The 25000-nt window shown below is 46.3% G+C and overlaps 1 protein-coding gene across 1 annotated transcript in view; it reads left to right on the top strand.

Moving 5' to 3' along the window:
• cacna1ab (calcium channel, voltage-dependent, P/Q type, alpha 1A subunit, b) overlaps window positions 1-25000 on the top strand; it is a gene marked incomplete at both ends in the record, with an annotated part of 292563 nt that overhangs the window by 75599 nt on the left and 191964 nt on the right. Inside the window, 3 exon segments of the mRNA XM_083764411.1 lie at window positions 19507-19865; window positions 21272-21558; window positions 22902-23092. Of these exon segments, the coding sequence (XP_083620537.1) occupies window positions 19507-19865; window positions 21272-21558; window positions 22902-23092 (837 nt within the window).

The following is a 25000-nucleotide window of genomic DNA, read 5'->3' as shown; positions in this document are numbered from 1 at the left end:
ATCTCCGCTAAACCTCCGCCCCCTCCCCTCTGCTCCCTGCCTAGTGCCTACCCTCTCCTCTCCGCTTCCTCATTGTGACCGCGACTTTGTTTCTTTGTAATACTTACTAATAATGGCTTCTAGAGAAAAATCAATCTGCTCTGTTGTTGGCTGTGTCAATCAACACAAGTCCTTACACTGGATACCAACTAGCCTAGATGACTCTTTTATTTTTGACGACGTTCCTACCAAGTTGTCAAAGTAGCGCATCTTGGGTTGACAGGAAAGGGGGAATTACCAACATCTACAGGCTAAAATAATGTGTTTTTCCATGGCTTCTCAGGATGAACTTTACACATGCACAAAAACTCGTGTCAAGAAATACTGGAGTGGAGTTGAGTGTTCAAACTTTTTAGACACGTTTGAAGGACCATGGCCAAGACTTTTAATGTTTTTAAAATGATGTTATAAATCATGTCATAATACCTTTAAACTTTTTAAATGTATAATAATCTGTATAAGACGCCTTGAGTGCATGCGTGCACGCATCCGCCTAGGTGACTGCAGACCTCAGGTATATGGCCAGACCTCATCAAACCCTGTACACTTACACCATTTATGCCTGACGTCGAAATAAATAAAAGAAAGTCTTCTGAAAGAATATATATATTCAAAGATTTGTGCCGCATTTTTATGATTTTTCAAAAATAGCAGACCTACAAGCTCGTATAGCGCGCCACTCTGCCTGTTATCCCATTCTGAACGGGAACCCATTTTGGTGTTAGCATCATGTCGTGCTTTAGCTATTTAAAAATAGCAGATCTACAAGCTTGTATCGTGCCACCGAGTGGCGCGATATGAGCTTGTAGGTCTGCTATTTTTGAAAAATCGAAGAACGACTGACATAGAAACATAGCTTTATCAGAAAACTGTCAGGATGTAGAAGACGTTTATAGAATCTGATCTCAGGTCAGAATGGGTTAAATATGAGCTTGTAGATCTGCTATTTTTCAATGGCTAAAGTATAACATAAAGCTTAGTTAAAACAACCAAAAGGGGCCCAGGCCGTGGCGTAACGGTCTGGGCACCGGACTGGTAATCCAGTCGCAGTGTGCCGCGGGTTCGACTCCCGAGCCCGACACGGCCTTTACTGCATGTCATCCCCCCATCTCTCTCCCGTTTCCTGTCAGCCTACTGTCTGTCCCTTCAAAAATCAATAAAAAGGCGTAAGCCGCAAAAAAAAAAAAATCTTAAAAATAAAAATAAAAAAAACAACCAAAAGGGGCTCCCGCCCAGAATGGGTTTTTAAGACACTGCCCCATGCATGCCGCCCCTTAGATCTCCATGAGTGTAAACACAAACATTGCGTAACACTGTTGCCAGGGAAACGGTCGGTGGCGTGACGTCGTGGCCTGACGTCACCCAGTATAAAGTACGGCTCATAGAAGACAGACTGTGCGTCAGAAGCGTCAGTGTATTCCAGAGATTAACTCAGAAGCGCCAGATCTAAGAGACTAAGAGCCAAGCCAGTCAGTAAGACCGAAGCAGCGCCAGTCAAGTCAGTAATAATATAATATAACATAATATATAATATTATAATATAATCATATATCATATATATATTATATATTATATTATATATATGTTCATATATATAATCATAATATAAGCAGCATAAAAAGTGGTACCCGAATTAAGATACTTTGGGCTCAAGCATACAGCTGCCTACCAATATAGGAAATTATCACTACAAAGTGAGGACGCAACTTCCTCACTGTATGCATTCCTATTGGCTAGTAATATGAGATGATGCATGATGACGTGTGATGATAAGAGCTCATAATTCCGCTAAATATGACGTGAATTAAACATCAAAACGTGAACCGCCATTGACATTAAGGGATAACTTACGTCATACTGTATGTAGACGAGCAAATCGGCTAACCAATCATGTCGGTGGGAGCGCTTCATGGCCAATAAGGGACCACCTTATGTATAGCAATGTCAAATGTCGGCTAACATAAATTGATGTACGACAATGACAAGAGCGCGACCCTCATTTCACACTGGTGTGATTTTTACTAACCAAAATCACCCTGCTGGCTGCTGTGATTGGTCTAGATAGATAATAATAATAATAATAAACTTTATTTATATAGCACCTTTCATACATAAATGTAGCTCAAAGTGCTTTACAGAGCAGAAAAGATAATAAAAACAAAAGCAAAACAAAACAGCATTAAAACAGGCATGCAGTTAAAACAATAGGACAATAACGCAGTGTCAAATCAGGAAAAGGCAGTGGTACAAAGATAAGAACAGATAAAGCAAGGCAACGACATTAAAAAACAAGCAGTAATACAATACAGTGAGGACATGAATAACAAAAATAAAAGATCACTTAAAAGCAATGTTGTAGAAGTGGGTCTTTAAGCTTCTTGAGCTTTAAAAATGTCTACAGAGGCTGCCTGACGAAGGTACAGTGGGAGCTTGTTCCATGCCGACGGCCCGCAGAAGCAAAAAGCTGCTTCCCCGTATTTTTTAGTTGCCATTTTTTTAGGCAAAGTGAGCAGGCCAGCAGTGGAAGACCTTAGGGGCCGGTTTGGGACATATTTAGGCAGGCAGTCATGTAGGTAGGAAGGTGTGAGACCATTGAGAGCTTTATAGACAAGTAAAATAATTTTAAAATCAATCCTAAAAACAACCGGAAGCCAGTGCAGTGATGCCAAAACTGGAGTAATATGTTCTCTCATCTTAGTTCTAGTTAAAACTCTAGCTGCTGCATTTTGGACAAGTTGTAATCTGTCAGTTGTTTTCTTAGATGTTGGGTGGGCGGTCCCCTTGGTTTCACAGGCAGGGAGACACAGAGCAGAAAGCAGCAGAAAGCAAAGGACATCACCGATGGCCATGTATATATGAGCGCTATAGTATCAAAATCACCCACGGTGAAATGCTGATCACCATAAAATGGTAGCATTCAGCCACCTTCAGTGGGATGCAGGGCTGGACTATGGCCACAGGTCATATACCGGGCATTTTCCCGGTGGGCCGCGACCGTAGATTTTTTGGCGTGCTGCCATTCTGCCATTTCTATCAGTGACAAATAAATAAACCCTCTACAAAGGGTTGTGTGTAGTTGTCTGTTGGTTTGTGTCATTTATGTTGTTCTGTAAAAGTGGTGCATATTAGGGCTTGTTTGTTTGTGTGTGCCGCAACGGAGCAGGCGGTAGAGTTTCTGCTATCTGCGCGCTGGTTGTGGTGGGCCGGCCGGTCTGGGCCAACTTCACGCGAAAATGCCCCGGGCCGAATTTTTGTCCCAGTCCAGCCCTGGACTGAGTTTTATAGGGGTACGTTCCAGAGCAGAATCTCCACACACATTCTGTACACTAATACTGTAGCTCTGCAGCGGCGGAGCTACCGGGGGGGTAGGGGGGGTGGTCACACTCCGGCCCGGACCTCCTGGGGGCCCGGGCTGTCAGATGATCGATGGACGATTTTTTACACAGTCACTCACGACTAGCCTCGGTACCAGGCTTTCATTTTTGTTGGTGCAAAAATTGAAAGCCTGGAGGAACGCATTGGCCTCTCTGGTCTAAAAGTGGGAGTCAAACCTTCCGGGTGGGCGTCGCTCCAAATGATGTGACGTAGCGCTGCACTAGGGGGGAGAGGAGGGGCCGGGGGTGACGGACAGATCGATGAGTTCCAATCAGGGCGTGCGCAAATCTGAGCCGCGACCCGCCCCTCTAGACCAGAAACCTAACACGTTAGCTCAGGCTACTCACGACTGATAAAACCAGCGGGCACCCGCGAATCCTGCATAGGCTCCCGCAATTAACTAACTACGGTAACTCCTCTTGCTTCTGAAGAAGTCGCCGGTCGCTTTCTTCTTTTTCTTTTTTTCTCTGATGTAAAGAGAAGTTTGTGGCAGCGCGAGCTGCGCGACCCATGCTGCTGCGGCCCGTGCACTCAGCACATCGCAATTTAGTTTTTTTCTGCTGCTGCAGTTGGAATTAAAGAATGACAAATAAAGCAATCTTGATTCTTGAATTAACCAGATACAGAGCTTATATAGCCTATAATAGCCTACACTTTAACAAAATATCATGTCTGTCTGATGAGAATGTACTGCGCACCGTCCAGGGCTACAAAAGTGGCAGCACCTGTCACTCAGAGTCATTAGTAGGCTAATCACTCTGTGAGGACTTATGAGTGCATATGTGTGGACTTCCTTTTCTCCACAACGGACTGTTTCCATTCTAAACCCCTTCTTGTTGCTTTTCCCTGTGTGCGATCACTCAGCAATAAGGTGAAACAGAACACAAAGATGAGTTGTAGCCTATTTATTTTTTAACACGCAACACCTCTCTCTCTCTCTCTCTCTCTCTCTCTACGTCTCTCTCTCTCTCTCTCGTGTGTGTGCACTGCTGCGCAATGTCACAGACACAGACGCGATCAATAATATATAGCATAAATAATAGGCAAAATATAACACTGTCACTTTCCCTCTATCTGTGACTGTGATCAGCTCCTCATAGCCCAAACATTTAGATTCTCGTAGAGGTTTTTTTCGATTCTGACAAATCTCTCTACGAGAGTCTAAAAGATAACCCCGCCCCTAACGTCAAAAAGGAACGTTTGTGCCTCAACATCACTCTTACCTTGTACAAATGCAAAATCTAAGCTGCTTTAAATGTTGCCCCACTTTAAACACCGCACATGCTTATTTTTCAATAAAAAAGGTATTTTAATCAACTCTGTCTCGGAATCTGGCGGCCATCTTGCTTTTCTCTCCATTGTAAATGCGCAAGAGAACCCTGGCCGCTAGGGGCGCGGGCAATATTCTGTTGCGCCGTTTACCGCATTTACAATGGAGGATTCAGAAACAGAGTGGATTAAAATACCTTTTTTATTGAAAAATAAGCATGTGCGGTGTTTAATCTGATTGCGAACACCTCACAAACAATTGGGGCAACATTTAAAGCAGCTTAGATTTTGCATTTGTACAAGGTAAGAGTGATTTTGAGGCACAAACGTTCCTTTTCGACGTTAGGGGCGGGGTTATCTTTTAGACTCTCGTAGAGAGATTCGCCAGAATCGAAAAAGACCCTCTACGAGAATCTAAATGTTTGGGCTAAGCTCCTCACACACACATAACTCCTCTCTCGTTCATGCACGCCTGCTCAAATTAGCAGCAACTGTTAAAATGATTTTTTTTTCCGTTGGGGGGGTGGGGGGGGGGGGGGGGGGGTGCTGCTGTTTGGAGTCAGGTTCGGTGAGGCCCGGTCGTGCTGTCTCACCCCCCGGCCCGGCCCAATGTTGTTCCGCCACTGTAGCTCTGAAGTACATTACACTTCAGTATGACCCTACTGATGACGTTTCTGTCTTAGCGCTGTGCTGGATATACTGTTCATGTCGGTTGTCTGCATTCATTGCTGCTCTAACGTCCCTAATGCTATGACAGGACTGTATACTGTATTCTAACTGTTATTAGCATTTGTATCCCGCACTGATGCTACAGTGGATATATTTCATCCTGTTGTATTTTCCTTGCATCCGTACTAAGCATCGTTCTACAGTACCATAATTTTATCTTGTTCCTGCACTTAGCTGCTGTCCTCCCCCCCCCCCCCCCCCCCCCCATATCTGTATATCGTCTTTGTCGGGTGGAAACCTCACAAACCGTTACTTTGCAGGATTCAAATTCGACAGTATTAAAAATAGCAGATCGACAAGCTCAAAACACTACGCCGTCTGCAATTTTGTATACTTTTGTGTGACACTGTAGTATGATCAAGTAGGGCGTTCATTTAACCCATTTAGACTTGAGGACGACGACCCCCCCCCCCCCCGCAGAAGCATAGATTTGAGTTTAAAAAGTTCGCTCTGAAATAATAATATATTCAAAGATTTGCGCCACATTTTCAAGCCACGCTATGAGTATGAGCCTGTAGATCTGTTATTTTTCAATGGCTAAAAATTTTAATAAAACAAAAAGTTAGAATATGGTGATGAGAGGTTTGTGCCCCAGCAGCAGCGATATATGCCCTGGGTCTGAGCTGGCGTGCTGCCTCTATAGAGCGCCGCAGTCCCGCCCTCGAGATAGAGAGACCCGGAAAATAATTCCCCGCATTCATTTTCCTCATAGACTTTTCAAAAAAGTATTCATTTAAAGACGTTTACGCCGCGGACAAAGCCAACTCTTGCCGTGACAAATCATGACAATAAACACAATTAATTAGAAAGTTTTGTTGTTTTTCATTATTTGTTTGGTCCAAAATATTGTGTTTGTTGTCATGATTTGTCACGACTCGAGTTGGCTACGCTTAAGGGGTCTTTAAATAAATAGTTTTTGAAATGTCTATGGGAAAAATGCATTGGGAATTATTTCCTGGGACTGGCGTCGTCATGAAAGGGGGCGGGACTGTGACACTTCCCTACGGGATCAACAAAGGTCCATCTATCTATCTGTCTGTCTATCTATCCGACATTGTATCTAGGCTCTATTTATGATCCACTGACGTTGAGTGGACAATTAAAACAGGACTTCAACAGAATTAAAAATGAGATAGATAGATAGATAGATAGATAGATAGATAGATAGATAGATAATAATAATAATAAATTTTATTTATAACGCACTTTTCATTTGAAGCAAATCTCAAAGTGCTACAAGCAGAAAAAATGTAACAGAAGAAACTAGAAAAAGTGCCCTTCTGGGCACAGGTCTCCACCAGGATAGGAATGTAGGACATTGCAGCTTGCCTTCATCTGGTGGTTGGATAAAAGGGCAACAAAAGTAAATTATCCACAAATCCGTGCAGTTAGATGTAAAAACACTTTTGGGCCAGTTACCTTGAGGCTGAGTTGAAATTGTTCATGTGGCATTTAGTCCTCGGCCTAGTGGGAATGTGCGTGCACAATTTCACGGAAATCACGCGATGTGTTCATGATTTGCAGCATTTTGTTTGAAACTGAGCACTCCTGTGAACTTTGGAAGCCAATCTTAACCAATCAGGAGGGAGTCTGAGAAATCTGAAAGACCGGTTTCGTTGAATGGCTCTAGAGAGACTTTGTACCAATTTGCGCGATGTTTGGACAAAATCTGTAGGTGTACTGTGCAAAAACTTGTTTTGCACAAAGCGGCCTCCTGGTGGCGCTATAACAGGCCGTTCTGGAAAGTTTGGGGCAGAGGTTCATCGTTGGCATCCAGGGAGTGTGTGTGCAAAATGTGGCATCGACCAGGTTAACGGTGGCCGAGATTAGCTGCTCACGGACACACACACGGACACACGGACACATGGACGGACGGACGGAGTGCAAAACATACTCTCCCCCCATGCCTTCGGCCTGGTGGAGACAATAAGAATAAAACAGTTAAATAGATAGATAGATAGATAGATAGATAGATAGATAGATAGATATGATTGGCTGATATGATATGATTGGCTGGCCTCTATAAGCCAATGGGAGACTATCCCTGTACGGCCAATGGGACACTAATCCCCACGGCCAATGGGACACAGAGCCCCCTCTCCTTTCCCCCACCGCACCATGACTAGAAACTGCAAACACGACTACGACTACAGAAAGGACTATGCAGGAGAATGTAACGCAAGCTGATATGACTTTCTTGTTTTGTTTTAGTTTCTTTGTTTTGAGTTTTTTTCAGGTGTTGTACTTTTTGTGTACCTATCTTGTGTACAGGTATACCGAAGAGTAGAACTTATTTTTGTTGGGCTTCCTTCCTTCAAGTATTATATAATCGTCTAATCAAAATGATTTGAGATAATCATAATTATTTTTGCGTAATAGTTATCATCATCGTTTCAATGTTGAAAGATTTGCGTTGCTCCAGCTACGGGGGCGCCGCTCAGATAGCCAGCAGTTAGACAACTGTGGCTGTATAGACCGATTCACAGAGGGGTGCCCTGGGCGCGGCCATTACTGAGGGGTAATCCATGGAGCAGGTGCTCCGTAGGCCAGGTGTAGCTAATCAGTGCTGCAGTACTCAATGGTACACCCTCAGTAATGGCCGCACCCAGGAAACCCTCTGTGAATCGGTCTATAGTGGACATGTCCCAGGAGGGGATGTGTGTAATGGTATGCATGTAGGGCAGCAGTATAGTGCTAACGGCATGATAAAAACCCTCCTTGCATAAGTAATACTGAACAAAGAGTGCTATGCGTTCTTTGTTTGATGTGCTTTCAGGTGCACGTCCTTTCAAATGTGTAAAATCCTGACAGCAAATAATTGTCATCAATGAAAAACATACCAAACGATATCCATGTTCTGATCAATGAATGCATCTCAGATTTTCTTTTGCTACACCCTCCCCCTCATATAGTAAGACACTCATTATTGCACTGAATGATTGTATACAGTAGGTCTGGAAATTGGGTTACGAATTATGGAAATGTTTTGGGAAACGTTTCGGAAATTCATTGTTGAATTTGTGAGGGAACCCTGAATAGGAGAAGATTTAGCAAAAAATAGCAGATATACACGTTCACAATGCGTCACATTGTGAAAGTGCACTAATAAGCTATTTTCAGGGTGTTTAGAATATTAAGGCCTATACCGACAATTACGGTATGCATTTTCTGCCCATGTATTGTATATAGCTCACTTCACACGAGTGTGATCTTTTATGAATCAAAATGTTTTTTGACCAATCTGTGTGGTAGAGTAGGCATATGTTGATACTTTTGCCGTTGATTAATGCCAATTGTAGCCTAATTTTGATACTAACGCTTAACGCCATTGTCGTTGATTAATGGCAATTGCGCTTTTATAGTGCATTTGATCGATCGAGCCATAATGCTACTTACGTTAGCCGGTTAGCTAGCTGTGTTGTTAGCACAGCACTGGATCATCCATTTTAGATCGTCGTCACTATAATAATCCATTCTATCCGTTTCTTTCAATCGCCTGTATCTCCCATTCCTGGTCCCAGATGGCATTTTGGTCAAAACAGCGTTTCTTTGACGGCACAGAGCCGGCGATGTGGAGCTCTCCAGTGCTCCGGTTTAGATTCACATTGTAAACAAAGGCCTGTCTCGGCTCCGCTGAGCGTCCGGATAATGTACTTCCGGTGGACTGGAACTGTGGCTTTTCAAAATAAGAGCTCGACTGGAAAAAATGCTGGCGTGAATTAGATCCTAATTTTTTCAATAAATGCTAGCGCTGAAACGGTTAATACAATATATCACTTTTACAGTTGGTTGCATTTTGTTTCCTCATGCTCTTCTATTGAGACATTTTAGATCGTGTCAAAGGTCAGGTCTCACCTATAGACACATGAAGGATCATCTGGCATGAATTTGACAGGCTCTATTAGCTCAATGGTAAACATTTCAGCACTTATAGGGATTATAGGGAACCCTTGAGCTAGGGCGGTGTAGATAGCATATCTACAAGCTCGTAGCGCGCCACCGAGTGGCGTGCTACGAGCTTGTAGGTCTGCTATCTACACCGTCCTGAAAACAAAACAAAAATGAATCAAAGATGGACACATTCCCACCTGAGCGCTGCCTATAGAGTGTCGCAGTCCCGCCCCCTTTCATGACGACGCCAGGCCCAAGAAATGAATCCCAATGCATTTTTCCCATTGACATTTCACAAAGTATTTATTTAAAGACCTTTTAACCCATTTAGACCTGACGTCGAAATAAAATAAAACAGTTTTTTTCAAAAATAGCAGACCTACAAGCTTGTAGATCTGTTATTTTTCAATAGCTAAATTATAACATAATGTATGTAACCACCAAAAGGGGTTCCCGCTCAAAATGGGTTAATTGTCGTACGAAGCCAGTCGTGACAAATCATGACAACAAACACAATATTTTGGACCAAACAAATAATTACAAAGAAGAAAAACAAACAAAATAAGTGTTGTAACCTGCAGTTTTTTTCTACTTTCTAAATTCTTTGTTCTGCCCCAAAACATTGTGTTTATTGTCATGATATGTCACGACAAGAGTCGGCTTTGTCCGCGGTGTATAAATGTCTTTAAATAAATACTTTCTGAAAAGTCTATGAGGAAAATTAACAGGGATTTCTTTTCCGGGTCTCTCGAGGGGGCGGGACTGCCACGCTCTATAGTGCAAACAGCCGTCTGCTGATTGGAGGACCATAAAGTCGGGGGCGGCACTATAAAGTCATATCCTCTACATACTGTAGTCTCTCAATACTAGACACAGCATTGTCTCCCGCAGTTTTAACCCATTCTGACCTGAGATCAGATTCTAAAATTGTCTTCTACATCCTGACAGTTTTCTGAAAAAGCTATGTTTCTTATTTTTTTTAATACATATATTTTTATCCCATGATTTTGTAACCCATTTTTCACCCCTGTGTCAATCATCTAATGTGATCCTGCGTTGTCGCACCGCGACTATACTCATTGAAAATGAACTATAGGCGCGTTTTATCGCTCCCCGTTTGCAAGGCCCTTTAGTCGATACCTTGACGTTTCACTCTGGACATAGTCTGCTCTACAAACCTCTTTACCGGAAATAGCAGATGTACAATCTCGCAACGCCTCACATCACAAGTCGCTGTGAGCTCGTAGATCTGATATTTTTTAAAGTTCTCCTCAGTATAGGGAGTTGGCGCCCCCCAACCCCCCCCCCCCCCCCCCCCCCCCCGTAGTAACTCTGCAGGACGCTTGAAGGTTTCCCTATCCCCTTGTTGAATACTAGACAGACAGACAGACAGACAGACAGACAGACAGACAGACAGACAGACAGACAGACAGACAGAGCTCCATACTTTAAAGCTATAAGTATATTGGCATAAAGGGGACACAGATAGACAGGCGAATATATTTTTATTTGAGAGAATTGTGGATTTATTCCAGACAGCCTCCACTCAGACCACTCCCCACTTGGCACATCGCTCCCCTGGGTTCTCTGGGATAGATGGGCACGCCAAGTTTAAAGTCCATCGGTCAGACTGTTCTCCAGATATGCAGGGGGCAGACTCCCTCCCTCCCTCCCTCACTCCCTCATGCTCAGTCACTCAGTCACTCAGTCACTCAGTCACACACGCCCTCACTCACTCACTCACTCACTCAATCACTCCCTCCCTCACCTCCCTCCCTCCCTCCCTCACTCACTCACTCACTCACTCACTCACTCACTCACTCACTCAATCACTCACTCGTTGCCTCCCTCCCTCACTCACTCACTCAATCACTCACTCACTCATGCTCACTCACTCACTCACTCACTCAATCACTCACTCACTCAATCACTCACTCGTTGCCTCCCTCCCTCCCTCAATCACTCACTCACTCACTCGTTGCCTCCCTCCCTCCCTCAATCACTCACTCACTCACTCAATCACTCAATCACTCACTCGTTGCCTCCCTCCCTCACTCACTCACTCACTCGTTGTCCCTCCCTCCCTCATGCTCACTCAGTCACTCACTCACTCACTCACTGCACTCACTCACTCACTCATGCTCCCTCCCTCCCTCACTGCACTCACTCACTCACTCATGCTCACTCACTCACTCACTCACTCACTTACTCATGCTCATTCACTCACTCACTCACTCACTCACTCACTCACTCACTCACTCACTCACTCACTCACTCACTCATGCTCATTCACTCACTCACTCATGGAGGTGAGTGAGTGCATTAAAACTCATTTATAGATTGCATTGAATTAAAGTGAATTGGCACCCGCATTTGGATCAGTTATCTGGTCCATGCTTCCTCCTCCTCCTCCTCCTCCTCTTCCCTCGTTCAATCTCAAGCAGCTGTGGCTACCGGGAGGGAGGGAGGGAGGGAGGGAGGGAGGGAGGGGGGGATGCTGATGATGTGGAGAGGAGGGAGGAGGAGGGAGGAGGGAAGGAGGGAGGAGGAGGGGTGCGTCGTTTCAAGGGGGAGGTGCCAGGGCTTCCTGCGGGGGTTGCCTGTGTGAACGTTCCCTGAATGTCAATGCTGCGCATCAGGCCCACAGCACGACTCTAACACACACGCACAGTCGCACACGCACGCCCGCGCACGCACGCACACACACACGCACCCTGCACGGGCGTGCAGAAGCGCGAACAGAGCCATGCATGCCAGTGTGTGTATGCATGCACAGTACATACACAACAGAGTTAAGATTGTAAGTCTTCTGTTAGCCATCGCGTCACACCAAACCCTTCCTTCCCTTTCTTACGTAACTCTCCAGTCCTTATCAATTATGTGACGGGGCAGCTTGTCATCTCTCTGCCGCGTGGATTCCCGCGATCCTCGCACGAAGCACTCCTTCCCGACACTTAAATGCTCTCTCTCTCTCTCTCTCTCTCTCTCTCTCTCTCTCCCCTCTCTCTCTTTTGCACGCATGCATACACGCACACACACGCACACCGCCACACACACACGCACACACACACACACACACACGTCACACACATACACACACAGTCAGCTGTAACCGGCTTTTATCATAAACTCCGGGAATTAGACCAGATGATGAGAAGAGAAAGGGGAGCAGGCAGTAGGTATATGACGTGGACAGTGAGTGCATGCTGTAATATTCTGTATAGGTGGATTAAAGCAAAGGTTTTCGAGGTGGTAGGAGGAGGGGGAGGGGGTGTAAAAAGGTAAATTGTGTCTCTTCATAGAGTTTCATAAATGAATTAGTCATGCCAGTGATCCAAAACTATACTTCATCTATAAGGCCTTCTGAATGGTTGATGTTTCAGCACTCTGGACAGCGCCTGAGGCTCTGAGAAGCTGCTCTGTGTTGTTTCAGGACCACAGACAGCGCCGCTGTATATGCTGTACTTTTAACCCATTTTAGGCCTGACGTTGAGATAAAAAAAAACGTTCGCTCTGAAAGAATATATATTCAACGATTTGTGACGCATTTTTACGGTTTTTCAAAAATAGCAGACCTATACAAGCTTGTAGCGCGCCACTCGGTGGCTTATTTTTATTTGTATTTATTTTTTCAGCACTTTCACTTCTACTCCACTGCGACTCCACTACATCTCAGAGGCAAATACTGTAGTGTATAGGTATATCTCTACTCCACTGTATCATTATTTGAAAACTTTTAGCTTCTTTTTACTTTGTACATTCTGATTATTATTACAAATATACATTAACCACTTTAGCCCTATACACATTTGAAAATAACCAATCTACTATCAAAAATCTTTTAACCCTATAGAACACCCTATAGATTTTCACCCGGACGGTTATATTTTTGCAATTTTCATAATGTTGCTGATGTCTGAGGTGGATGGGTCTCTCAGTACCTTCATGATGCTCTGTGACATCATAGAAGGTATAGGTTTGTTTCCCTGCCCACATCCCTTCTACAGGCAGGTCTTCGGGTGAAATTCACCCGTGTTCAGTTGATAGTGTGACAGAGAAAAATCCAATACACCCACAATGGACTTTTTTATTTTTGTATTTTTCTTCTCTCTTCTCACTTCTCTTCTCTCTTCTCACATGTCTTAGGAATTGGTGGACCAAAGGAGAAGTTCCCACCTTCATTTCTCTTTTTTTGAGTGGAACCACTCCAAGGAACAGCAATGTCCCTGTGTCCTAAGTTCCTAACCTATGTGACTATATGTCCGTTTAGAGTACCAGTAGGGGCAAAAGTGGCGCTGTTGTGCCAGAAACAGAGAGAGAGAGAGAGAGAGAGAGAGAGAGAGAGAGAGAGAGAGAGAGAGAGATAGTGTTGCACTGTCGCCTGCAGAGAGAGAGAGAGAGGGGAGTTGCACCACTCAGTTCACACAGGTGTGATGTTTTTAGGAATATTTAAAAAAGAATATGCACATTTTTCACCGATTCCCCCCCCCCCCCATGATAGGCCCCCCCCCCCCCCCATGAAATCAATTTTTAGTTTTTTTGTGAAAAGTCATGATGAAATATCAAAGAAGAGTACCAGTATTGCTGTATACTGCAATATATTTTGATGAGAAATATTTTTTATGGAATATTTTATTTTGGGTCAAATATACCCGTGTTTACTGATGATGGTTTAACAAAAAATATGTGTTCTATAGGGTTAAAAAAAAAATAGCAGACATACAAGCTCACAGTGCGTGGCATCGGGAAGAATTGTGAGCTTGTAGGTCTGCTATTTTCAAAACCTTTTTTTAATACATTTGAAAATGTGTGAATTGGGACATTCTGCTTAATGTGTAGGCCTAGTACATTGTTGCACCAGCCAATGGCGTGCAACACGTCCATCTTTTTCAAAGGCACATCCTGCCAATGACACGTAGGCTATAGTCCAAACTGTGTTTTCAGTGTCCACTAGATGGAGCTCTTAACTAACCTATGATCAACCTTGGAACTCCATGTGCAGGAATCCATGTGAAAACCATGTGGTTGTAAAACCATAGACGCATATAAATGTAGACGCCTCTTCCGGCTCTGGGGGCGTCTGTATCTCAACGGAAGGCAACAGGAGGCGATGGCGATGCGTGATTGCATTGCATTGGCAAGCTTTCCTGAGATTCCTTGCGAAGCATAATATAGCGGAAGCAAAACGGAAGAACGGAAGGGGACGTTCGGTATAGGCCAATCAGAGGCGCCAACCAAAGTGCAGCGACCAATGAGGCATCTATATTGTTTTAATATCTATGTGTAAAACTCAAGCCCCCAGTAGGGTTATCCAGCGTTGAAGCTGCCATACTACCTAAATGGTAAATGGTAAATGGTGCATTTATATAGTGCCTTTATCCAAGGCGCTTTACAGAGATTGTGCATTACATTCACCCATTCATACACCGATGGCAGCGGAAACCATGCAAGGTACCAACTAGCACATCGGGAGCAATTAGGGGTTCAGTGTCTTGCTCAAGGACACTTCGACAGTAACTCTGGGGGAGCCCGGGTTCGAACTGGCAACCTTACGGTTACCATCCAGGCACTCTACCCCTGAGCCACCACCGCCCCTACTGGCGAAATGTGGAATTGCAGCACTTTCATGGGGGTGGACAGACGTTCATGACGTCACATGCGTATGCTATAGGCTAAACTTCCGCTCGCTCGAGCCATTGAGTTATAATTATACTTCCGGCAGTCTTCCGGGTGCTTCAAAACGCCACTGAGGGGGGGACTAACGTCTCTACTCTCTATATCCTTTTATTGTACTGTATGGTAAAACTCCGCCTCCGCTTCACTTCCTGGTAGACTTTTTCTCTGCCTATATCAAGGGGCCAGTGAGGCTTTCCAACGTTGAAGCACGCACGGGGCCCTAGTGGACCACCAAAATTTGGTGGCAACTTCCACTGACATGCACAACGAACGGCTCACTCCTATCGGTCTGTGTGCGATTGTACTTTTGATTTGATTTGATTAAGGAGCCCCATTAACTGGTGCCATGCAGGCAACCAGCTATAGTCTTCCTGCAGGGGTCCACATAAAAAACATACAAATACAAAATTATGAAATGTCGTAGCCTGTCGTAGCCTACTGAAACACAATACAGATAGGAAACTCGAACTTACAAATACAAATATCTGAAGTTGCATGATTACATGAAGTTGAAAAGCATAGTAAACTAAAATACGATGCACTGTAAATGCAGCAGAGGTTTCGAGGCAGGTACGTATAGACAATGATCTATAAATTAAAGATCTCTTTTGAATCATTAGGTTTTGGGGCCCAGATAATACAAGCTGTCCATTAAACCTATAGTGTTATAGATCATGCACAGTATAAACAATTTGCCTAGGAATAAAAACAGGTGTTTTATGACGGACTTGAACAGTGTATTAAAAGCCAATAACTGTAAGCCAGTAGTAAGGCTTGTGGCTCACATTAGAATAGTAGTAGTGAATGAATATTCTGCGACTATAGCCTTAACACTATAGCATGACTGAGACTAGACTAGTTGCAGAATATTCATTCACTATAGATCTACTACTATTCTTTCTTTTTTTGAGTGGTGCAACCACTCCTACAACCAGCTTGCAATGTCCTCGTACCTGTTTGTTTGTGTGTCTGTGTGTTTGTTTGTTTGTGTGTGTGTCTGTCTGTCTGTGTGAGCATGAGTATGTGACTTAATAATAGCAGTAGGGGGCGCCAGAAACAGTGAGAGGGGTAGTGACTCTAATGAGAGAGAGTGAGAGAGAGAGAGAGAGAGAGAGAGAGAGAGAGAGAGGGGGGGGGGGGGGGGGAATTGCACCACTCAGTTCACACGTGTGTGATTTTTATATAACCCACGATTTTGTAACCCATTTTTCACCCCTGTTTCAATCATCTAATGTGATCCTGGGCTCTACACACCCTCCACCAACCTAGTCCCTATATGGGGGACAAGGGGAGAGCAACGGACTTGAACTCATGCTTCCTTCATGCCTGAGTGTCCAAGTTGCTCCTTTACACCTGACAGGGGAGAGTTTCCCTGGTTGGACGTAACAGTTATTCCAATTTCCAACCAGTTCCTTTCCCCTCCTCTACTATAGCCTATACTCTTCTAATGTGAATTCCACTTCTCTCTATTTCCTGTTCCAAGTGTGTCTTATATGTAACTATTTCCAGCAAAGGCATAATAATTAATTTGGTCAGTATAGATCTTGTTGAGCTGGACAATTTGAAAGTGTGGGCACCCCTGCTGTATAGAACAACAAAACAGCTAAAACAGCTTGGAGGAAAGAGAAACAGAGGCGGAGGAAAAAATATATTATCATAACTCGATTTCATACAAACAGAGTTTCCTCAAAACCAAGGCCAGTGGCCAGTAAAGATGTTAGTTCAACTTAATTTGGCGGTTTTACTATAATTTTAAGGGATAACACAGGATCTGTCGTGAATTCTTTTTTGTGGTTTCCCAATTCCCATATTGTTGAGCAGATGACTGTATCATAATGAGCCTCCCTCCCTCCCACGCACGCACTCACGCACACGCACGCACACACACACACACCACACACACACACACACACACACACACACACACACACACACACACACACACACACACACGTGACACACACACACACACACACACACACACACACACACACACACACACTGCAGCGCGCTGCATGCGTGTTAATTGTTGACCACACAATTATCCTTAATGAAATGTATATAGAATCATCCGGCATTTATAGATAACATCAAGGCATGAATGATGGCCGTGCAAACCAAACCGTGTGACAAAACAAATGCTTCGTGCATGCGGCCACCACAGCCCACATTATTGGACCCGTCACTGTATAACGTGTGTCAGGCAGCCATACTGTATAATGTCATATAGTGCTTGGAAGTTGTGACACTTATTATTGGCATGGACCGGACGAGAGAGAGAGGGAAAGAGCCGCGCGAATATCATCATCTCCTTCTTTGGGAAGGAGTTGGAGAGGGAGGGAGAGAGAGAGAGAGAGAGAGAGAGAGAGAGAGAGAGAGGGGGGGGGGGTTGAGCGTCATGCGCTGCAAGGCTTGGCCACAGATTTCCGCGCGGCGCTCGGGTAGCGTCAAATTGATCAGATGTTCAGTGCGCGGCTCAACCCAACAACGACAGCTGATCGCCAGCAGAGGCTAAAAAGGCGCCTTTTCACTTCCTTTGGGGGGCTTTTTTTTCTTTTCTTTTTTCTTTTTTTTAGGTTCCTATACCACCACCCTGCACGGCTCATCAGAATATCTCCCAAGAAAGGCGATATACTAAACAACAAGCTCGCGGTCCGGACCGACCATAGCGCATTCGTTCACGTCCCTCGAGGGGCGAGAGAGAGAGAGAGAGAGAGAGAGAGGGAGGGAGAGAGAGGGAGAAAAAAAACCAGTAGAGGCGAGTGAGATTGGGGGGAGATTGATTGGACTGGCTCTGCGGGGCTTGGAGGCTTCTTTTTCGGTGTTGAGGAGGGGTGTATAGCCTCGGGGGGGGGGGGGCGATGCTTCTGGGCGGGGATGGTTGCGCCTTGCCTGGTGGCAGAGGAGGAGGAGAAGCCGCGAGCAGCAGCTAGTTGTGGTGCCACAGCGATTCAACCCGCCGCGCCGTCGTCGTTTTTTACCGAGCCAGAATTGACGCCGACGCTTCATCCTCACCACCCAGTGGTGCTTTGATTCTCACGCTCCTGATCCGGATCTTTATACCTCTTCTGCCAACCTTTGGATTATAGATGAGCATTGTGGACAGTGGGTTTTGTTGTTGTTGTTGCTGTTGGTTTCATTTCTCTTCTGGTCTAGAGAAGGAAAGAAATATATAGATTTTGAGGACCCGGGGTGGTGTGAGTGTTTCCTTTTTTCTCTCCTCATCCCCCGTCTCCAAACGCGCGCTCATCACGCCCCAAAATCAGTGACTGATACCGCCGCCTTTGGTTGAGAGCTTGAACACACATATATATATATACCGCACCGTCCATCAGCCCCAAATATCAACAAATGTCACCCTAGCTCCGCTGTCTGCCTGGGGAAGCCCTTTCGTTGGCGTTTAGCGTGTAACCCAAGAACGTGGTGGTGGACTGGTGGTTGCTGGCAGGAGCGAGAGAAAGAGAGACGGCAGAATATTGGCCAGTTTAGGCTACCACTTCAAACATTGCGGATATATGTATGGCACATTCAATTCAATTAAGAATTTAGTCATTTAAAACAAAATGTATTTTCTAAAAAAAAAATAGGAATAGAAAGAAAAATCTATTTTTATCTCGCTGAAAAAGGGGACCTATAGGGGGGGGGGTAAAAAACAACTGCAGACCCTGTTAAAGATGCACTAGGCTGTGGGGGAAAAGACGCAGTGTGTCTATAGATGCCTATAACCTACTTAGTGGAAATGATTGCAATATTTATTTAGCCCTGATTGATGATGCTCTTATCTATGCATTCTGCTTGCATCTGTTTCAGTGGTGTGGGGGGAAATGATCGATCCGTTTGCTTATTGAAATGCAGCATGAAGAACCCGTTTACACTTTGAGAGGATTTTCCTGACCAAAAAAAAAAAGAAAAGAAAAGGGGGATACCTTCCCCCCCCCCCCCCAACAAGACTATTACAATCACTGCTTTACCTATAAAGCAACAACACCCTTTTTTATTTGCATATTTCTCTCGACACAACAATAACCGGCCTATAGACTTTGCTATTATAGCTGAAGTGATTTTTTTTTCTCTCTCCAGAAATTACATAAACACCCAGCTCTCTCTCTCTCTCTGCCATTCTCATTCCAAACACACCGTTCGCTTTTTTCTCTCCCTTTTTCCACCCCCTCCCTCTCCTCGCCCCCCCCCCCCCCCCCCCCCCCCCCCAAACCACCAATGGAGGTATCTTCTCGGCGTTAAGGACCAGAAGAGAGAAGCGAGAGAGAGAGAGAGACAGACAGAAACAGAGCAGAACTAGAGGAGCAGAGACATTATCAGTTGCCCAGTGGAAGCTTCCACCATTCTGCATGTGTCTTTATTAGAGCCCGGTGCTATGACGCTATGTTGACGCGGCGGTGGAATGTGAACGCTGTGGCGGTGGTTGTGGTATCGCGCTGAGTTAGCGAACCCCGACCCCCCCCCCCCACCCGGCCCGGCTAAGCTGCTCCTTCCTAACCACTGGCGTTTGGGTGTCTACTACTACAGAATGGCGCGCTTCGGAGACGAACAGCCCAACAGGTACGGCGGAGGAGGCGGCGGAGGTGGAGGAGGAGGAGGAGGAGGTGGCGGGGGCGGCGGTGGCGGGGGTGCCGGCGGCGGACAAGGGGGGCCCGGCGGAGGCCGCGGCGGCAGCAGGCAGGGAGGGCCCCCCGGAGGTCCCCCCCAGCGGATGTACAAGCAGTCGATGGCCCAGAGAGCGCGGACCATGGCCCTGTACAACCCCATACCCGTCCGGCAGAGCTGCCTCACGGTCAACCGCTCCCTCTTCCTCTTCAGCGAGGACAACTTTGTGCGGAAGTGTGCCAAAAAGATCACCGAATGGCCATATCCTTTTTTTACATTTTGTTTTATTTGGGGGCGGGGAGAGAGGGGGGGGGGGGGGGGGGGGGGTTGTGCTGCATGGTGTTGCCATGTGTATAATATATATGCAGCTAAAATGGTGTTGAAACTATATATGCTATAGCCTATACTGTATAATAAGGCATGTGGTTATCAAACTTTTACATTTCCAAGGAACTCCCTGTAACTCTGGGCAGTGTGCACAAACGGAACCAATGGACCCGTATTAAGGGGTCCATTTGGTTCCGTTTGTACATCACTGCCAGAGTTACAGATTTGGCATACTTCCTCATACTTCCTCCTCAAGACTAGCCCACCAGACTCGAGGCACATTCGAGAGTCCCCGGACCCCGCTCTGAGAACCTCATGCTATAAGGTACAGTATATATACTGGACTGTTTGGTCCCATGTGTTTGTGCGTGCGTGCGTGCGTGCGTGTGTGTGTGCGTGTGAAGCATGTGTGGCTTGTGAGAATGTAAGCTGCATGCCTCATGCCCGCTGTTTTAATGTACAGTTGAATGCTGAGTGTGAATTAAACTCTAGTTAGAGTGTACGTACATGCACATACACACTGTGACACTCTGAGGGGTTGAATGAAAACCGTGGGTTTTATTGTGTGTGTGTCGTTGTTGTTGGCGGTGTCTGGCCTCCCTCAAAGCTTTCTGATGATGATGATGATGATGATGATGATGATGATGTTGATGATGGTCATGATGCTTGGGATTATGGTCATGTTAATTTTTGATAATGATATCGCTGCTGCTGCTCACACGCACACACGCACGCACGCACGCACACACACACACACACACACACACACACACACACACACACACACACACACACACACACACACACACACACACACACACACACACACACACACACACACACACACACACACACACACACACACACACACACACACACACATCACATCACAATGCATGCATGCAATATTTATCTGGAACCACAGTTTCTGAGCTCTCTCTCTGTGTGTGTGTGTGTGTGTGGTGTGTGTGTGTGTGTGTGTGTGTGTGTGTTCGTGTGCGTGTGCGTGTGCGTGCGTGTGCATGCGCATTAACACTTGGCAAGGCATATAGTGAATGTGTGTGTGTGTGTCTGTGTGTATGTGTGTGTGTGTGTGTGTGTGTGTGTGTGTGTGTGTGTGTGTGTGTGAGAGAGAGAGAGAGAGAGAGAGAGAGAGAGGGGGGGGGGGGTGCGGGTTGTATAGTCAGAGCTGAGTGCTGATGTCAGCATTATGAAGGCTTAAGCACCATGCAACCAGAGGGAGAGCGAAGATAGAGGAAATGACTCCCTCTCTCTCTCTCTCTCTCTCCCTCCGCCCCCACCCCCACCCCCCTCTAATTACTACTGACCATATATGGACAGCCTGTGGCTTTGCCTATAGCTATGGAAAGAGCTGTAATAGACAAGAGGCCACACGTCTGTCCATCCATCCACTGTAACCTGCAGGGTCTGCCTCCATCCATCCACTGTAACCTGCAGGGTCTGCCTCCATCCATCCACTGTAACCTGCAGGGTCTGCCTCCATCCATCCACTGTAACCTGCAGGGTCTGCCTCCATCCATCCACTGTAACCTGCAGGGTCTGCCTCCATCCATCCACTGTAACCTGCAGGGTCTGCCTCCATCCATCCACTGTAACCTGCAGGGCTTCTGCCTCCATCCATCCACTGTAACCTGCAGGGTCTGCCTCCATCCATCCACTGTAACCTGCAGGGTCTGCCTCCATCCATCCACTGTAACCTGCAGGGTTTCTGCCTCCATCCATCCCTCAGTGTTTCAGCTGTCTGTCCATCCACTGTAACCTGCAGGGTCTGCCTCCATCCATCCTTCAGTGTTTCACCTGTCTGCAGGGCTTCTGCCTCCATCCATCCCTCAGTGTTTCAGCTGTCCATCCATCCACTGTAACCTGCAGGGCTTCTGCCTCCATCCATCCACTGTAACCTGCAGGGTCTGCCTCCATCCATCCACTGTAACCTGCAGGGCTTCTGCCTCCATCCATCCACTGTAACCTGCAGGGTCTGCCTCCATCCATCCACTGTAACCTGCAGGGCTTCTGCCTCCATCCATCCACTGTAACCTGCAGGGTCTGCCTCCATCCATCCACTGTAACCTGCAGGGTCTGCCTCCATCCATCCACTGTAACCTGCAGGGCTTCTGCCTCCATCCATCCACTGTAACCTGCAGGGCTTCTGCCTCCATCCATCCCTCAGTGTTTCAGCTGTCTGTCCATCCACTGTAACCTGCAGGGCTTCTGCCTCCATCCATCCACTGTAACCTGCAGGGCTTCTGCCTCCATCCATCCACTGTAACCTGCAGGGCTTCTGCCTCCATCCATCCACTGTAACCTGCAGGGCTTCTGCCTCCATCCATCCACTGTAACCTGCAGGGCTTCTGCCTCCATCCATCCCTCAGTGTTTCAGCTGTCTGTCCATCCACTGTAACCTGCAAGGCTTCTGCCTCCATCCATCCCTCAGTGTTTCAGCTGTCTGTCCATCCACTGTAACCTGCAGGGCTTCTGCCTCCATCCATCCCTCAGTGTTTCAGCTGTCTGTCCATCCACTGTAACCTGCAGGGCTTCTGCCTCCATCCATCCACTGTAACCTGCAGGGCTTCTGCCTCCATCCATCCACTGTAACCTGCAGGGTCTGCCTCCATCCATCCACTGTAACCTGCAGGGCTTCTGCCTCCATCCATCCACTGTAACCTGCAGGGTCTGCCTCCATCCATCCACTGTAACCTGCAGGGTTTCTGCCTCCATCCATCCCTCAGTGTTTCAGCTGTCTGTCCATCCACTGTAACCTGCAGGGTCTGCCTCCATCCATCCCTCAGTGTTTCACCTGTCTGCAGGGCTTCTGCCTCCATCCATCCCTCAGTGTTTCAGCTGTCCATCCATCCACTGTAACCTGCAGGGCTTCTGCCTCCATCCATCCACTGTAACCTGCAGGGTCTGCCTCCATCCATCCACTGTAACCTGCAGGGCTTCTGCCTCCATCCATCCACTGTAACCTGCAGGGTCTGCCTCCATCCATCCACTGTAACCTGCAGGGTCTGCCTCCATCCATCCACTGTAACCTGCAGGGTCTGCCTCCATCCATCCACTGTAACCTGCAGGGTCTGCCTCCATCCATCCACTGTAACCTGCAGGGCTTCTGCCTCCATCCATCCACTGTAACCTGCAGGGCTTCTGCCTCCATCCATCCACTGTAACCTGCAGGGCTTCTGCCTCCATCCATCCACTGTAACCTGCAGGGCTTCTGCCTCCATCCATCCACTGTAACCTGCAGGGCTTCTGCCTCCATCCATCCACTGTAACCTGCAGGGCTTCTGCCTCCATCCATCCCTCAGTGTTTCAGCTGTCTGTCCATCCACTGTAACCTGCAGGGCTTCTGCCTCCATCCATCCCTCAGTGTTTCAGCTGTCTGTCCATCCACTGTAACCTGCAGGGCTTCTGCCTCCATCCATCCACTGTAACCTGCAGGGCTTCTGCCTCCATCCATCCCTCAGTGTTTCAGCTGTCCATCCATCCACTGTAACCTGCAGGGCTTCTGCCTCCATCCATCCCTCAGTGTTTCAGCTGTCTGTCCATCCACTGTAACCTGCAGGGCTTCTGCCTCCATCCATCCCTCAGTGTTTCAGCTGTCCATCCATCCACTGTAACCTGCAGGGCTTCTGCCTCCATCCATCCCTCAGTGTTTCAGCTGTCCATCCATCCACTGTAACCTGCAGGGCTTCTGCCTCCATCCATCCCTCAGTGTTTCAGCTGTCCATCCATCCACTGTAACCTGCAGGGCTTCTGCCTCCATCCATCCCTCAGTGTTTCAGCTGTCTGTCCATCCACTGTAACCTGCAGGGCTTCTGCCTCCATCCATCCCTCAGTGTTTCAGCTGTACAGCGTGTTTGGCTGTTTTCACACTACTTTTTTCTATCAAGGCCCCCGATCCTTATTGTGTGTGTGTGTGTGTGTGTGTGTGTGTGTGTGTGTGTGTGTACGTGTGTGTGTGTGTGTGTGTGTGTGGGGAGGCATGCCTTGTGTGTGTATGCAACTATGCATTCAACTTTCCACACGATCAAACCTGATGATCACTTTAGTATCACACACGCCACCATAGAAATGGCAGTAGAATACAGAACAATTCCTTAAAAAAAAAAAAAAAAAAGTTAACATTTAATAGTGCTCAAAGGATTCAGTAATCGGCTCATTTATGGTATATATACTGTACTGCTGTCTGCAAAGGTTATAGGATTGAATTTGTTGAAATTTAAACCCCAGAAAGCATCTGTGTCAACGCTTAGATGTTAGTGTTGGCTATTCAAAAATAGCAGATGTACAACTACAAGCTTACATCTGCTATTTTCTTATTTTATTGATTTGAAAAATCTTGAAACAAGTACTGGTTTAGAAGGCATTTGGGGTGTCGGCCTCTATAGTCTTAATATTAATGGGCTAGCAGTGCGCGCACACACGCACGCACACACGCACGCACAGACACACACACACACACACACACACAGACACACACACCCATGGACCCTCCCTCCAGTGGTCCCTGTTCTATACCCCGAGACATTAAGCCACCAGCGGGGGCTAGCCAACCAAGGGCATGGCACATCAAAGCCCCGGCAACACACGCACCGCACGCTACACTACTACACCCCAAGGGGAAGCCTGTGTGTGTGTGTGTGTGTGTCTAATTACTCTGCTAGCCTAAATGCCATGCACCCTGCCAGCGCTGCATACTGTATTGCAGGTTGATGGCTGTTGTGGCTGCATGTAGCCTACAGCGCAGGACGCTAGCTGAGAGAATGCTACACTAAGCTCTATAGGTTTGTTGTGTTTACTTGAAATACATTATTGTTACTATCGGCCAATGACGTTTTGATTGAATGATTGTTTGATTGTTTGATTGATTTAATACTGTAGGCCTGACTACGAAATATAAAAAAGAAGTTTGCTCTGAAAGAATATATATTTAAAGTTTTGTGCCGCATTTTTATGATTTTTCAAAAATAGCAGACCTACAAGCTCGTAGTTTCTGCTATTTTCCAATAGCTAAAGCATAACATAATGCTTAGTTACAACACCAACCAAAAACAATGCAACAAAAGCTGAT

This window comes from Protomyctophum parallelum, assembly GCF_964188405.1.
Source record: "Protomyctophum parallelum genome assembly, chromosome: 5".
Taxonomy (NCBI): Eukaryota; Metazoa; Chordata; class Actinopteri; order Myctophiformes; family Myctophidae; genus Protomyctophum; species Protomyctophum parallelum.
This window is presented reverse-complemented; position numbering and strand designations above follow the sequence as displayed.